The 15,037-nt window shown below is 47.4% G+C and overlaps 3 protein-coding genes across 6 annotated transcripts in view; 2 read left to right on the forward strand and 1 right to left on the reverse strand.

Moving 5' to 3' along the window:
* Nucleotides 1–385: 385 nt before the first annotated feature.
* On the forward strand, nucleotides 386–6,763 carry LOC6612981 (eIF-2-alpha kinase GCN2). Its single transcript, XM_002037436.2, has 10 exons — nucleotides 386–780; nucleotides 844–1,013; nucleotides 1,123–1,628; nucleotides 1,707–2,334; nucleotides 2,397–2,969; nucleotides 3,035–3,211; nucleotides 3,268–3,766; nucleotides 3,825–4,877; nucleotides 4,940–5,910; nucleotides 5,971–6,763. Exons 1-10 carry the CDS (start codon nucleotides 715–717, stop codon nucleotides 6,095–6,097), a joined length of 4,770 nt encoding a protein of 1,589 aa, XP_002037472.1. The 5' UTR covers nucleotides 386–714; the 3' UTR covers nucleotides 6,098–6,763.
* On the reverse strand, nucleotides 6,295–9,496 carry LOC6612983 (polyribonucleotide nucleotidyltransferase 1, mitochondrial). 3 transcript variants are annotated; one of them, XM_002037438.2, is made up of 5 exons: nucleotides 9,389–9,496; nucleotides 9,147–9,318; nucleotides 8,670–9,089; nucleotides 7,389–8,609; nucleotides 6,295–7,321 (listed from the first exon to the last, which is right to left on the reverse strand). In XM_002037438.2, the coding sequence occupies exons 2-5, from the start codon at nucleotides 9,290–9,292 to the stop codon at nucleotides 6,793–6,795; spliced, it is 2,316 nt and encodes a 771-aa protein (XP_002037474.2). In that variant the 5' UTR covers nucleotides 9,293–9,318; nucleotides 9,389–9,496; the 3' UTR covers nucleotides 6,295–6,792. The 3 variants fall into 3 exon arrangements, with proteins under 3 accessions (XP_002037474.2, XP_032578307.1, XP_032578308.1); XM_032722416.1 differs by having other exon boundaries at nucleotides 9,147–9,332; nucleotides 9,389–9,494; XM_032722417.1 differs by having other exon boundaries at nucleotides 9,147–9,339; nucleotides 9,389–9,492.
* Nucleotides 9,497–10,002: 506 nt separating this feature from the next.
* LOC6612984 (G protein-coupled receptor kinase 2) overlaps nucleotides 10,003–15,037 on the forward strand; it is a 47,345-nt gene continuing 42,310 nt past the window's right edge. For both annotated transcript variants that reach the window (XM_032722418.1, XM_002037439.2), the window contains exon 1: nucleotides 10,003–10,722. The gene's annotated coding sequence lies outside the window, so the exon portion shown is untranslated. The remainder of the gene's footprint in view (nucleotides 10,723–15,037) is intronic.

Raw genomic sequence — 15,037 nt, forward strand, 5'->3', positions numbered from 1 at the left:
AATGTAAGACTGAATGCTGCAGATCGCCAATGAAAACTCTATTTCAATTTCAGATAACCTTAATCCGATGCGCTTTGAGTACAATTGTCAAAATTTCAATTAGATAAGCAAAACCAACAAAGAAAGTCAACAGTGAAAAGTAGATCATTGAAGAGTGCTGTAGAATCGCTTATCGCGAAATCCCAGCTTGAGAAGTGTTCTTTTCATTTCAATTGGTTATCATAGTCTATCCTCTTTGTGTGTAAGGCCTATGATTTTTTTCGAATTTCTCAGTAAAACCTACCCTTGTGATTCTTCGGTTCAAAAGGCGACGATAACGAACGTTGGCGCCAAATATCGATAATGCCGATACTGCCATCGTTGGACTTACAAGCGGGTTATCGGCACTCGTGCAGCACTAGCCTTCAGTACAAAATACGCAAAAAATTGTCTTATTCCGGAAAATTCACTGGAAAGCGCAAAAGGTTGTTCCCTTTACGCAACAAAAACGACAGGAGTTCGCGTAGTTACTCCTTTGGCATCGAATTCAAGTCGAATACAGCAGCAAAGTAATGCAGCACGCAGCTGATTTGGAAACAGCTGCTAGCGCAGTAAATAAAATTGCACGCCGGCTGAAATAACCCGGTGGGAAATCCGAAGGAACCTCCGATCCAGTATTCCAAAGCACCCAGATGTAGCCAAGACTTACCCACTAACCTAAGATTTGATGCAGAAATGGCGGATGAAAAGGCCAAGGAATCCTTCCGGGAGCGGCAAGCGCAGGAGTTGGAGGTTATAAAGGTGAGCGGAACAGCTGCTTAATCCAAGAAGCTGATACTAAATGGTTATCTCCTGTTGGAACAGTCCATCTTTGGCTGTGATGTGGAGGACCTAAGACCCCAGGCGAATCCTTCCCTGTGGAAGCCAACGGACATACGGATACAACTTACCCCACTACGAGACTCCTCCAACGGACTGGAAACCTATGTGTGCACCAAGCTGCACGTCACCTGTCCTTCAAAGTATCCAAAATTGTAAGAGCCCGGTTCCACTTATTCTTATAAAACTGCATTTTAAACTGGAGAACTAACCAATAGAATGTAGAAAGCATTACACAAAATAAGTAAACAAAGCTTTCCGCAGGCCCCCTAAGATATCTCTCGAGGAGTCCAAAGGCATGTCGGATCAGCTGCTGGAGGCCCTACGCAATCAACTGCAGGCTCAATCCCAAGAGCTACGTGGCGAAGTGATGATTTATGAACTGGCCCAGACCGTTCAGGCCTTTCTTCTCGAACACAACAAACCACCGAAGGGCTCTTTCTACGACCAGATGCTCCAGGACAAACAGAGGCGCGACCAGGAGCTGCAGGACCTTCAGCGGCAGCGGGAGTCCCTGCAACGCCAGACGCTGATCGACGAGGTGGAGCGGCGCAAGGAGATGTTCAAAACGGAGGCTAAAAGGCGCGGCGAACCAAGGCGCAGCATGAGCGAGTCTAACCCACGGCATCCTAGCTCGTCGGAGAGCTCCGAGAACTCCTCGCCCTACTATCGTGGTCACATCTACCCCTCCAAATGCCTGGATCACCGCAACACGGAGACGCTCTACTTCCACAAGATGGGCAGGCAGATTCAGCGAGGATGCTGCGTTGGTAAGGGCTCGCTTTGCTAAAGATAATTTCCGTTTTGAATGCGTGGTAACTAAGTAATTTATTGTACACAATTCCTAGGTCACTCCCAAAGAGGGTGCATCGCCTACACTGGCATAGATATGCACTGCGGCCAATTGCTCTATATAACAGAATGGAACATCAAGTACAGCCAACTGGAGCAGCCATGCATCGGCGGCGGCAAGTGCCACTGGAGCAGCGAGTCAAAGTGCATGGGCAGTCATCGTGTGGACGAAGTGATGGCCTCCATTGAAAAGCAGGTGTCCTCACTGTCCCAACTGCAGCACAAAAACCTCGTCTCGTACGAGTGCGTACTGTGCATCAAGCGAAAGGAAGGCTTACTTGTGTATTTGGTCCAAGACTTCCTCCTCGGCACCAGCGTGTTCAGCATCTCCTCCTCGCTTGGCTGGTGCATGGACGGCGCGCGAATGGTCGCGCGCGGCGTGCTGGATGCCTTAGTATTTCTTCACAACAAGGGTGTATCCCACAGTCACCTGCTCGACACCACTGTTTTTATGGACAACACAGGCAATGTTAGGGTGTCCGACTTTTCGCTCGTTCCCAATCTTCTAGAACTTCTGAGCGGAGCTGGACAAAGCAGCAGTTGCGGGGACTTACCCGCGTTAGGTGCCCTGGTGGAGAGCTTGATGCCCACTAACAGTTACGAGATGCGCGACTTTGTAGATAAGTAATTAATTGCAATGAAAAGTTTGAAAACTTAGTCCTATTTTAACCCAATGTTTTCATTAGGTGCAACTCGGACCGCACACTTTCCGCTTCAGAGTTGTTAGAACATCCATTCTTACGCTTTTACGTCGACAATGGCCAGCAGCAGGTGATGCCATTACCACAGCAGCAACATCCTAACACCGTCCAGCGCACTGGATCCGCCATGCCGTACCAGATACCAACCCTGGCCATAAGCCAATCTCGCCTGCGAACGGAATTCGAGGTGCTCATGTACTTGGGAAAGGGTGCCTTTGGTGACGTGCTGAAGGTGCGCAACATTTTAGACAACCGAGAGTACGCCATCAAGCGCATACCATTGCCCGCGAGGAGTCGCCAGCTGTACAAAAAGATGACGCGCGAGGTGGAGCTTCTTTCGCGGCTGAATCATGAGAATGTAGTTCGATACTTTAACAGCTGGATAGAAAGTGTAGATGACGCAGATGCCGCTGAGATGGATAAGCTGCTGGGTGGTGAGTGGTCCCAGAGTCAGCAAGACCTTAGCGTAAAACCTGCCAAGTCATCACAGCTGGGGCCCACTTTAGAGGAGGACGAGGATGAAGAGGACAGCTCATCCAGCATGTGGAACGGTTACATGTAAAAATTAGCTTCTATGCTTCCTCTAATTTGAATTAATGCCAACATCTGTTTGTATCCATCAGACCCAACATGGAGGACTCCGATTCGGATGGCATTGAATTTGTGGACTCCAACGGCAAGGTGGCTGTCTACGACGACGAAGAGCAGGACGATTCCACCAGAGACAAGAGCAATTCGCCAAGACCTTTGATGCAGGTCATGTACATCCAGATGGAGTTCTGTGAGAAATGCACACTGCGGTATGTTTTTCGAAAGCTTAACCAATTAAATATATAACTATTTAATAACATTATAGCACCGCCATCGATGACAATCTCTTCAATGACACGGATCGTCTGTGGCGCTTATTTCGGGAGATTGCCGAGGGCCTCGCGCATATTCACCAGCAAGGCATTATCCATCGGGACCTAAAGCCCGTTAACATCTTCTTGGACTCGCACGATCAGATCAAGATCGGTGACTTTGGTCTGGCCACCACCAGTTTTCTGGCTCTGCAGGCCCACGACGCAGCACCAGCGCCTGTTAACCAGTTAACCAGTGCGGAGGACGGCACTGGCACTGGTAAGGTCGGCACCACTCTATACGTGGCTCCCGAGTTGACAGGAAATGCTTCCAAGTCTGTGTACAACCAGAAGGTTGATATGTACACCCTGGGAATCATTCTCTTCGAGATGTGCCAACCGCCGTTCGACACAAGCATGGAGCGGGCTCAGACCATTATGGCTCTCAGGAATGTTTCCATCAATATACCGGATGCTATGCTTAAGGATCCCAAGTATGAGAAGACGGTTAAGGTAAGCACGTCGCCATCCTGATAAGCGATAAGATTTTCACCTTTAAATAATCTTTAAGATGCTTCAATGGCTCCTCAACCACGATCCGGCCCAGAGACCTACCGCCGAGGAGCTGCTCATCTCAGACCTGGTTCCACCAGCCCAGTTGGAGGCGAATGAGCTCCAAGAAATGCTGCGTCACGCTCTCGCCAATCCGCAGAGCAAGGCCTACAAAAACCTGGTTGCCCGATGTCTTCAGCAGGAGAGCGACGAGGTGCTGGAACACACCTACCACTTGGGAAGCAGTCGAGCTATGAAATCCTGGAACTCGGCAATCATAATCGATGACATAGTATCCCTGAACCCCGTGATTGAGTTTGTTAAGGCTAAGGTCGTGAATCTATTCCGCAAGCACGGAGCTATAGAGGTGGACTCACCGCTCCTGTCCCCACTTTCCGCAGGGAACAGCACTGCGAATGCGAACGCCAATGCCGTGCACCTGATGACCCACTCGGGATGTGTGGTGGTGCTACCCTGTGACCTGCGGACACAGTTTGCGCGTCACGTTACCATGAACAGCGTGAATCTCATCCGGCGCTACTGTGTGGACCGTGTCTATCGGGAGGAGCGAGTGTTCAATTTCCATCCCAAGCAAAGCTATGACTGCTCTTTCGATATAATTGCACCCACAACTGGAAGTCACCTAGTGGATGCGGAGCTGCTGTCGTTGGCTTTTGAAATCACTAGTGAACTGCCCCGATTACGTGAAAAGAATCTGGCTATCCGCATGAACCACACTAATCTCTTGAGGGCCATCCTCATCTACTGCAATGTACCAAAGGCTCAGTATGGAGCACTCTTCGAGGGCACCATGGACTTCATCGAGTCGCGCATCTCACGCTTCCAATTTCACTCGAGTATCACCGGGATCATGGAAAAGTCGCGAACATCTGCTCAAACTCTGATGGACATGTTGCTAGCTAACTTTCTGTTGACTGGTTCCAGAAGCACGGTGGACGATTCCGCGCTGAAATCTTTGATGCGTGGAAAGGGAGAAGCGGCTTCACTGGCAAGGGGAGCACTGCGGGAACTTGAAACAGTTGTGGGACTGGCTTACAGTCTAGGCGTAAAGGTAAGCAGTACTTTTCTTTTAAAAGCAATATAATTTGTCTAACCGGTTCCATTCCCTTTCAGTGTCCTATACACATATGGGCTGGCTTGCCCATCAGCTTCGATCGTGCCAGCAACGGTGGAATTGTGTGGCAGATGACCGCTGACCTGAAGCCCAATCGCTCTGGCCATCCTTCGGTTCTGGCGATTGGGGAGAGATACGACTCTATGCTGCATGAATTCCAGAAGCAGGCGCAGAAGTTTAATACCGCCATGCCCTCACGAGGAGTTCTTAGTGGAGCGGGCTTGACGTTCTCCCTAGACAAACTGGTAGCTGCTGTGGGTGTGGAATACGCTAAGGATTGTCGGGCGATAGATGTAGGCATTTGCGTGTGTGGAACCCGTCCGCCACTAAAGGATGTGACCTATATTATGCGTCTGCTGTGGTCGGTTGGCATCCGATGTGGAATTGTGGAGGCCGCCAGCGAGTTGGGAGATGAAGCACAGGATCTTGCCCGCCTTGGGGCGTTACATGTCATCCTGGTGGCAGAAAATGGATCATTGAGAGTGAGATCTTTCGAGAGGGAACGATTCCAGGAGCGTCACCTAACTAGAACCGAACTGGTGGAGTTCATCCAGAAGATGCTGCGAACTGAGGGACTCAATGGGACCACCCTCGACAACTTCAGCCAGTTGTCAGCCATGGGTAGTGGCGACAACAGAAGCAGTGGTGGAAAGGAAAGAGAACGCGGCGAGAATGGTCTGAGCACCTCCACATCGAATGCTACCATCAAGAACAGCTATAGCCAGCTGCCGAATCTTCAGGTGACGTTTCTCACCCACGACAAGCCTACGGCGAACTACAAAAGGCGGCTAGAGAACCAGGTGGCGCAGCAGATGAGCTCAACGCTATCGCAGTTCCTCAAGAAGGAGACCTTTGTGGTCCTGGTGGTGGAGTTGCCGCCTGCTGTTGTAAATGCCATTGTGGGGGCCATTAATCCGCGGGAAATGAGGAAGCGAGAGACTGAACCGGAAATCAACTTTGTGATCGAGAGGTAAGTTATCAAATCATTCCTATTTGGTCTGCTTCCAACTCGAACTTCATCCATTCAAAGATTTTCGAAATACAAGCGTTACATCTCCGAGATAAACGAGGAGGTTTTGGACTATCTGAGCGATGCCAAGACTCCCATTGTGGCCTTGTACAGCATATCCGATTCCTACTACCGCGTCATCATCTAGCCAACATCAAATGCATAGAATCGGCTGAGCTACTTAGTAGACCAGCCAGTAGTGTAAGCTCGAAAGTGTCCCAAATTATTTGGCCGAAATTCTACTTAACTGGCTGTCCTCCGTGCCATTAACACTTTTGAAATCAAAATTATGTTTATAGACTTTGTGCGAATCAAAATTGTGAGATTTCATGTTTCTGTTTCCATTTCAAGTGGTTGAGAACTTATTTCTATTCTGCCAGTTTATTGAATGCCTTTCTAGTGGAAGCTCTCATTCATAAGCACATATTTTATTATTACTTGGTTTAAAGTTAAATCCTTGCTAAAGCTGTTCGCTCCTAAGTCACTTAGTTGGAAACCTAAAAAAAAATCCTATATGAATTTGTATAATTATGTTTTAACAATATTAATCGTCCGAACTGAAAGGAATTTTCTTGCACTTCGAAATTAAAGTTAAGTAGAGGCTAATATTTTCAGAGAAAATTCTTATTAATTTATATATAAACACCATCTCGGGTTTGAATCCAGCAATAACAATTGATTTATACAGCCGACGGTCAAATAGGTGAATCTTCATCCAATATTTTATATACGTACAACTGTTAAGGACATTTTTTAGCCTACAATAAAATTTCAAGTTTTGAAGGCGTCTTTCCGCAGACGAAACATAAGGAAAGCTCACTGTACAAGTTAATTTTTTGGAACTCACGTTCCGCTCTCTCCGGCAGATTTGTTGAGCGAACGGGGGATTCCCAGGCCGGGCCCTTGGAGAACCTTTCGCGAAAGACGCATAAAGCCGGAGACGGGATCGCGGCCAAAGTACTTGACCTGGATCTCCTGACCCACTTCCAGGTTTAGGGCAGAGGGATGGGCTATCTTGCGCTGATCCAGCTGCGAGTTGTGCAGCAAGGCGGGTGGCATACTGGGATAGAGGATGACCATTACTCCGGTGTCCCGCAATTCGGTGATTTTGGCAGTGTAGATTCCGCCGAACTCCAGGTCCGGCACTCGTTCCTTCACCATGTAGCCCTCGATCAGCTCCTTGGCCTCATCCATGGCTGCTTGAGAAGGAGCAAAAGCATTGAAATGGGTCTCATCGACTGCTGTCAGGGAGGTGCCCGTTTCCAAGTAAATCCGCTTCATGTGAAGGCCGCTGGGACCAATTAACTGCGCCCGCTGTTGCGGCTCCACAGTTACGGTTTCACTCACTGGCCAGCACTCCTTGCGGTATTTCCTAAACGATCGCGGGAGTATAATTAGCAATTGAAGCCATGTAGGTTCCTTAAGTGACGTTTACTCACCTAGGTTCCCTAATAGCCTCACTCATGATGTCCAGAATCTTAGATTTGGCATCGGTGGCCTTTTGTAGCGATTCCATCACAACCTTAAGAGGAATTCCCGGGATTTTGAGGTCCGCCTGGATGGCGGTGAAGCCTTTCCTCGTGCCAGCCACCTTCATGTCCATGTCGCCCATGTAATCTTCGATGCCCAGGATGTCGGTGAGAATGCGGTAGTCCTGCAGGTGCTTCGTGTCGTCGTTCTCGAACTTTGTGACCAGGCCAATGGCCACACCTGCCGCGGGTGCACTCACTGGTACGCCGGCGTCCATAAGGGCCAAGGAGCCACCGCAAACGCTGGCCATGCTACTGCTCCCATTGGATTCCAGGACTTCAGAGGTGAGTCTTACGGTAAAGGGGTAATCATTCGGCAGGGTAGGAAGCAACGATCTCTCCGCCAAGGCTCCATGGCCCAATTCCCGGCGACCCACTGGACCAATCCGACCCACTTCACCCGTGGCATAGGGCGGGAACTCATAGTGCAGCATAAAGTTCTTGGCCTTCAGGCCACCGCTATCTAAAGCAGCCAACGAGTCAAGTTTCATTGCGCTCTCCTGCGAATCCAAGCTAACCGTGCAGAAGACCTGCGTCTGACCGCGCTGGAATAGGGCGGATCCGTGGAGAGGCTTGTACATGTCCACCTGGCAGGATATGTTCCTCAGCTGGTCGTAGTCCCGTCCATCGCAGCGCAGACCCCGCTCAAAGATCAGCTCACGAAAAATGGTTCTACTGGTCTGGTTGAACTGCTCGGCAATAAGCGACGGTTCGGTATCCGGAAACGAACTCCACACCTTGTCGATAACGTTGGAGCGCACCTCGTTTACCGCATTGTCCCGAGACATCTTGTCGTGCGTCGAGTCCTGGAAGATCTCTCTCAGACGCATCTCGCACATGCTACGTACGGCTTTCCCCAGTTCGGGATCTACTTCGGCAGCCACTTCCACTTCGCGCTTCTGTCGACCATAGGCCTTTTGCAATCGCTCGATCTCGTGGATGATGAATTGGGCCTCACGAGTGCCTTGTTTGATGGCCTTTAGGAGATCCTGCTGAAGAACCACATTGCCCTTGCCCTCCAACATAACGACGAGGTTTTGTTTGGTGGCGGAGACTACCAAATCCAGTTGCGAAGTCTGCAGCTCCCGGCGCGTGGGGTTGATCAGCACCTCGCCGTCGCAGAGGCCAACGCTTTGTAGGATCAAAAGGGTTATAAGCGGTTACCAGATTGTTTCGTTCGTGACTACTCACCGCACTGCTCCAATGGGCCCATTCCAGGGAATGTCACTTAGAGAAAGAGCCATGGAAGCGGCATTGATTGCCAGCACATCCGGACTGTGCACCGCATCCATAGCCAACATGTTGCACACCAGCTGTGTCTCCGTGCGATAATCTTTGTGGAAGAGTGGGCGCAGCGAACGGTCAATAAGGCGGGCTGACAGGATCTCTTTTTCCGAGGGACCCAGTTCCCGGCGCATAAAGTTCATGGGTATCCTGCCAGAGGCGGCGTTTTTCAGTCGGTAGTCAACCACCAGAGGCATGAATCCCTGGCCGGGATTTGGCTTCGTCTTGGCCACTGCGGTGACCATGACGGCGGTGTCGCCCATTTGGCACACAGCTGTTCCATTCGCAAATCTCGCCAGGCGTCCGGAACTGAAGGTCATGTTACGACTGCGGAGGATTTTGGGACTTTGCTATTGGATCTCGTAGTGGAGGCCACGAACTCACCCATTGCTGAAGTTGACTTCCACAGAGGGCGCTTCTCCGTTGGAACTGCTCTGCACTCCTCTCTTTCCACCTGGGCAGGACAAACTCAGGCATTTGAGCCGATAGTTGAGCAGCTTTAGCGATTTCCGTGTGAAAATCATGGCCATTACCTAAAAGTGCCGGGTGATTCCGGCTGAGGCGACAGTTCTGTACGCTGTATTATCATGGTTATTTAAGGTAATAATTAGTGGTCAAAACCTTACAATTAACGCCGTGTACGTTTCTTGAGACTTTGAAATAAGACTTGGTGCACTTCAACTATTTATATTGTTTCATTCAGTCATCTCAGAATTAGAATGCTCATTTAAAACAAAGTAGAGTATGCAACATGTGTGGGCTCGGCGTTGCCACCCGGCAAACTATTAAATAGACGAATGCAAACTTTTACAAGTATTGTGTCTTAAAAATATTTTATTCTATTTTAATTCAGCGTGTGTTTACAAATAAATTTCGTTTCCAATAAGATATTTAGAAGTGTTCCCTGATAATGAAATTTTGGCTTGTGTCCACGCTAATGTCAAATTTTCAGTGCTGCCAACTCTTAGCAATGTAAGTTATCGCATGCAATAAAGAACTATTTAAATCCTCTTGAGAAATTAAGAATTTAGACGGTAAGTTCTGAAAAGACCTAAAACGGCTAACAGAATAGTACGATGGTGTCAAGATCGCCAGTTCTAAGTAATTCTGCCTGATGGACGGTTTAACTAGCGCAAGCTAGCTATAAAATAGCTGAGACTCCAGCACGGCGCAGTCCGCCAAAATTAGTCCGTCTTTTTACGCGTTTAGAGTTTTTTACCGCGAGTCGAAGACGTCTTTCACTAACTCAACGACGGTCTTACAGAAGACTCCAATATTTTTCGAGCAGGCAATTCGCGGATCCATCGTTAGTTTTGGGCACTTGCAGAAAGCCCAGTTGCGAACGTCGTCGTGTGCCGTCTCAGAAAAGCCACTCCTCCAATCGGAAAACCGCAAAAGCGTCGAGCCCTTGTTTTGCGAGCCTTTTCGAAAAAAGCTGGGAATTTCACGCCGTATTTTTCGTATCTTTTCCGTCAACGAAACGCCGCGTGTGTCGTAGTGTGCGTGTGTGTGTTTCTGTGTGCCCGCCCATCTGTGCATGTGTGAGAGCGCGCCTGTGTGTGTGAATTTTGGTGAGAGCCGCAACGACAACCGAAAAGAAAACCAAAATCGACAAATGCGGTCAAATTGAAAAGAACAACAAAAAATCAAAGAGTATTTCTTGCGCAAAGCCAAAAGGCAAAGTCAAAAAAGAGCGCAAAGCCAAAACAACGCAGATTTCCCAACGAAAAGGCCGGAAAATTGCCCACTAGGCGTGTCGCTGCTTCTTCTTGTTCTTTCAAATTGTTTATGCTGCAATTGCCGTGGTGTGCGAAAGGAGTGGTGGTGTGAGAGAGAGAGAGATAGAAAGGAAAGCGTCTTATCAACGTCCGCTTTCTTATCAGAACCCACACATTTGTTGCGAAAATTCCAAACAGCCGAAACTCACAGTGGAGCTTTAAATAGCACATCAAACAAACAGGTAAGTCTCATTAATCAGCTTGAAATCACCTTATTTTCTACTGCTCCTCCGTGGTCACAACTCACTGGCTGTTCCCCTCTTTTGCACTTAAGCACTTAACGGTAACTGTAAATTACACACACGTTGGCCTTGTCTCTCCTGGCGATTAATTGCATTAATACCGCAGGACTCGCGCCATCCCTGTCACCCCACGCCAATCGATTGAAAAGTGAAAGCAATCGGGAAATGCTTATCAGTAGGTCCTCCTTCTTTGCTCTTTAAATGCATAAATGTCCATGCACAGATGCACACATGCAAGCAATCAGCCAAACAATGCACAATATGAATATTTATAGCTCATTATTTATTGTCTCGTTGTTCTCGTCCATCATTTGACCCGCTGAAGAGGGCCGGTTGGTAAATAAACGAAAAGTTATCGAGGTAATCGGTGGAATTGTTGGATCATTAATAATTTGTTTATTTTTTACATAAACTCTAACAATTTATCAATGACTTGGTAGACACATACGTCAGCATGTTATTTTTGCATTTACCAAGATATCCTGAAGTTTTATCTATTGCTCACACAAAAATATATTGGGCATTTACCATATTGACTCACTGCCATTGATCATTGATTATTTTGACTTCTAGAATCATACATTTTACATTTACGTAACGTTTTCAGAGCTGATAAACATTAATTCAAGATATTTATTTATTAATCACTTGCACACTACTTTCAAAATACTGTGCGTTCTATTCAAAATGACGAAATTTCATCAGGGATGTGATGCACAGGAAAGTTCCCCATTATTCATGAAACACCTATTTCCAAAACTAACAGAAAACTATTTGCGATACTCGAACTCAAAATCTGTATATTTATAGCATGAACCTCGGAAAAGAACGCAAACCAATTAGTGGAACCATTTTGAAATCACCATAAATCAGCGTGGTTGCCCGGCAATAAATTCCCGTTTCCATTTGCAACTGACAAATGCGTGTCGTTAAAAATAGTTTTTCCCCAAAAGCGTAACTTTCCCCCGCATTTCAAGGGCGAACCTCGCAATATCCCTATGTACTTTCCTTATCGCCTCTGCATTTCGAGTTGTTTTTTTTTGTGGGACGTCATCGGCAGCCGGGTGTCTCTGATTGTTTGAGAATCGCCTCGCCGGCTGCATAATTAAGACGAGCTGGACGTTTAGCTGATAAACGTTTCCGCTTTTCATCGGAGGATGGGAGTCAATGTGCCATTCACAGAAGACCTCTACCCTGCTCCACAGATGGTGATGGTTAAAGTCCAAGATCTCTGATGTGTGACCCCATGGGGTGCCCTTTTCAACTGTCAGGTCGCAACTATTGTTTCCATGTTTCGAGGGCTTGCGTCACAGTTTATCGACTCGAGTTGCGAGTTGCGTGAACCCACAACCCATTCCCACAGGATGACGTAGGCAATTGGCAGAAACATGTGTATCCTGGGTATCCTGGGCCCCGTGCAGACAACAATAAACCATCAGCGCCAAACCCATGGGCAAATAAAACCCAATCGAATATTATTATCAATGAGGGCAGGACCCAAAGAACGAGCGGAGGAGGGTTGGCCACATGCTGCTCTTCCCTTGGCAGGATATCATCGCCAGCACTTGGACCCAGCCCACTAAACTTCCCAATTCCAATTCCAATCCCGACCACGCCCACATGCCATCATCGTCGCCTTCTGCGCTAATTTGGCGCGACTTTGACACTTGTTAGCCAATATGTTTTTGGCTCGTGTTAATGGCCCAACGGGAATTGATATTAATTGCGCCGCCGCCCCTCACGCTGCCCGAACTGGGCGTGGTCGTCGGTCAATATTGTTGGTCTCTGGAAAAAAAAAAAACAGAAAACACAAATGCCCCGAAAATCAGCTTAAATCAATTTTTTGTGGTCGCCGCCTTTTGTTCACTTGCTGGTTTTTGTCCAGAATCGGCTTACCAACTTCGGTGCCTGTTTTTCTTGTGACTTTGGGTTTTACAAAGGCGCTCTGAGGTTCCCTCCTCGTTCAATCTAATTAATCCTGCCTTCCTTGATTGAGAATATGGGATTTGCCTTGCCCTTAAGAAAACCAGATTTCCTCACCCTTTGGCAGCCAATGAAAACCGAAAGCGCTCCGAGGTTTCCATTTTTCCAGGCACTGTGTTTTCCTTTCATGTGCCCTAATAAAACTAAATTCAATTAGAACTTGCAGTTCGAGTTCCTTGTTCGTGTGTGGAAAAAGTTGGAGTGAAATGTGAGAAAAGTTTTGCGGAATATGTCGGTAAAATAAGAGAGAGGGTTGGGTGGGATCAGTGGAAATGGGCGGATGGCACATGGTGGCCTCATTAGTTACCAAAGGAAATCTCCGGAGGGCATGCAAATTTAATCGAATCACTTCGAGTGAAAAGCCATTTAATGATGGTTCTTTTACTTTATTTTCGAATTGATGAAAAGGCTTCTGCCTAATTGAGAAAATGCCTAATGGGTTTTGAAAACAAGCAGCGTGAAAGGTTCCTTCCTACTTACTAATATGCACACACCAAACTTGGTAATACAGCACCTCTCCGTCCCATCGCACTGGAATTGATTCCTAACGATTCCCCCCCTCCTGCGTGCTCCTCTTCGTTTCCAAGTGCCTACCACCTACCGCCTGACACACCCACCTGCCCAGTCTGTCGTGGTTCGATAAGAAGAAACAGAAATGCCTTGTGCTAATCTACGAGACAGCAATGACAGGTGGGCTGGTGGCCATGGAGCAAAGGGAAGCCAGCATGGCGTAATGACCTTGATAAACTTTCGTTTCAAAGAGCTTCCATGGCACTGTTCTTCCCGGGATATTTGGCTGGCGGCTGTGCTCTGTGTGTTATTTGCTCTTGTCTGCCGAGAAGCGTTTTACATTCACAACCGCCCCCGAAATAACCGCTGCCCCTCCCCTCTGGGAAAACAACTCGCAAAGTACACAGAGACAAAAAAGAAGTTTCCCTTGGAAGTTTTTTTCCAGGTGCCCTTCCTGTGCCCGAAATTGTTCGGCTTATGCCGCTTCGACGCTTTTGTTGTCTCTCTATTTTCAGTTTTGATTAAAGGCAAACCCTTGTCGGCCCCGCCCACCACCCCTTGCCACCTAGCTTTGACTGAGTATTATTACCACTTTGTCGCATCAACCTTTAAACTTTGCCATTTAATGGGAAGCTCTGCTCGCCCTTTTCGCCTCAATCCGGTTTTTTTCCGGCTTTTTGAGGGAGGTCCAGAAATTGGATTTTTTCGGGGCTCTGCCTCTGTCAACACAAAAATAGGATATCGTGATGCATCACCCACCATCAGCAGAGAATTCAAAAAAATTATGCAAAGTGTCATTGAAACTTTGCAGCCCAAACAGCTGGAAGGAAAGGTAAATCGTTGTCGGCGTCCCATGCACTTAAAAACCAATCACAAAGCCGAAGCAAAACCATAACGAAACAGCAAAGTGCTGAGAAAAAGTGGCAACGCAACGTAGCCAACACCTTGACTGCGTCTCGGCCAAGTTTGGAGCCTTGGCAACAGCGGCTTGGCCAAATGAAACGAAGAGGAAGGAGCAGGAGCCAAATGAAATTCGCCAACGGTAGTCGAAGATTGGAACACCCTTTGTTGATCAAATAATTCAGTAAAAAGTATTTTAAAGCAATAAATGAATGCTATTGCATTCTGGACCATCTAAACCATCAAAACCACTTTCCCATCGATTGATAAAAGTTTATAAAAGAACATTTGCTGAGCTGCTAACTTATTTTATTTATGCCATAAAATATTTATACAGGATTTAAGCCGAATAGGAAGCGGCGTTCAGCGGGTTTTTGTAACCGGTTGCGTGCCCAAATTAAAATAAGATAATTTATATACAATTAAAGTAACATATGGGTTAAGGCCTTGAACTTTGCCAAACCGGTTTTAACAGATTTTCGTAAATGTTGTGGTTAATTTTAAGCTGAAACATTGTGGCAGTGACTTCTCCCACCGCGACAAATCGATTATGACTAACCGGCCAAAGGGTATGGCCACATTTTTATGCAAAACCTGGTCTGCAAACAGGATTTTTTGGACCGAATCCGATGGAGCCCAATTCGAGGTACCGCCATACGTGTAGAATTCATTAACAATAATGCGAGGGAATGGGGGGAGGGAGGGAGGAATCAGCAATCAGAGGGCCCCAGAGATTCCGGGAATTTCTGTTTAAGCCAGATCCTGGGTGGTCTGTTGGTATGGAAGTGGCCAGAATGAGTAAGACTCGGCAATTTAACTTTTAAAAACTCCACTCCAAGTAAACACTGTTTATTCTTGCATT

This window comes from Drosophila sechellia, chromosome 3R, assembly GCF_004382195.2.
Source record: "Drosophila sechellia strain sech25 chromosome 3R, ASM438219v1, whole genome shotgun sequence".
Taxonomy (NCBI): domain Eukaryota; kingdom Metazoa; phylum Arthropoda; class Insecta; order Diptera; family Drosophilidae; genus Drosophila; species Drosophila sechellia.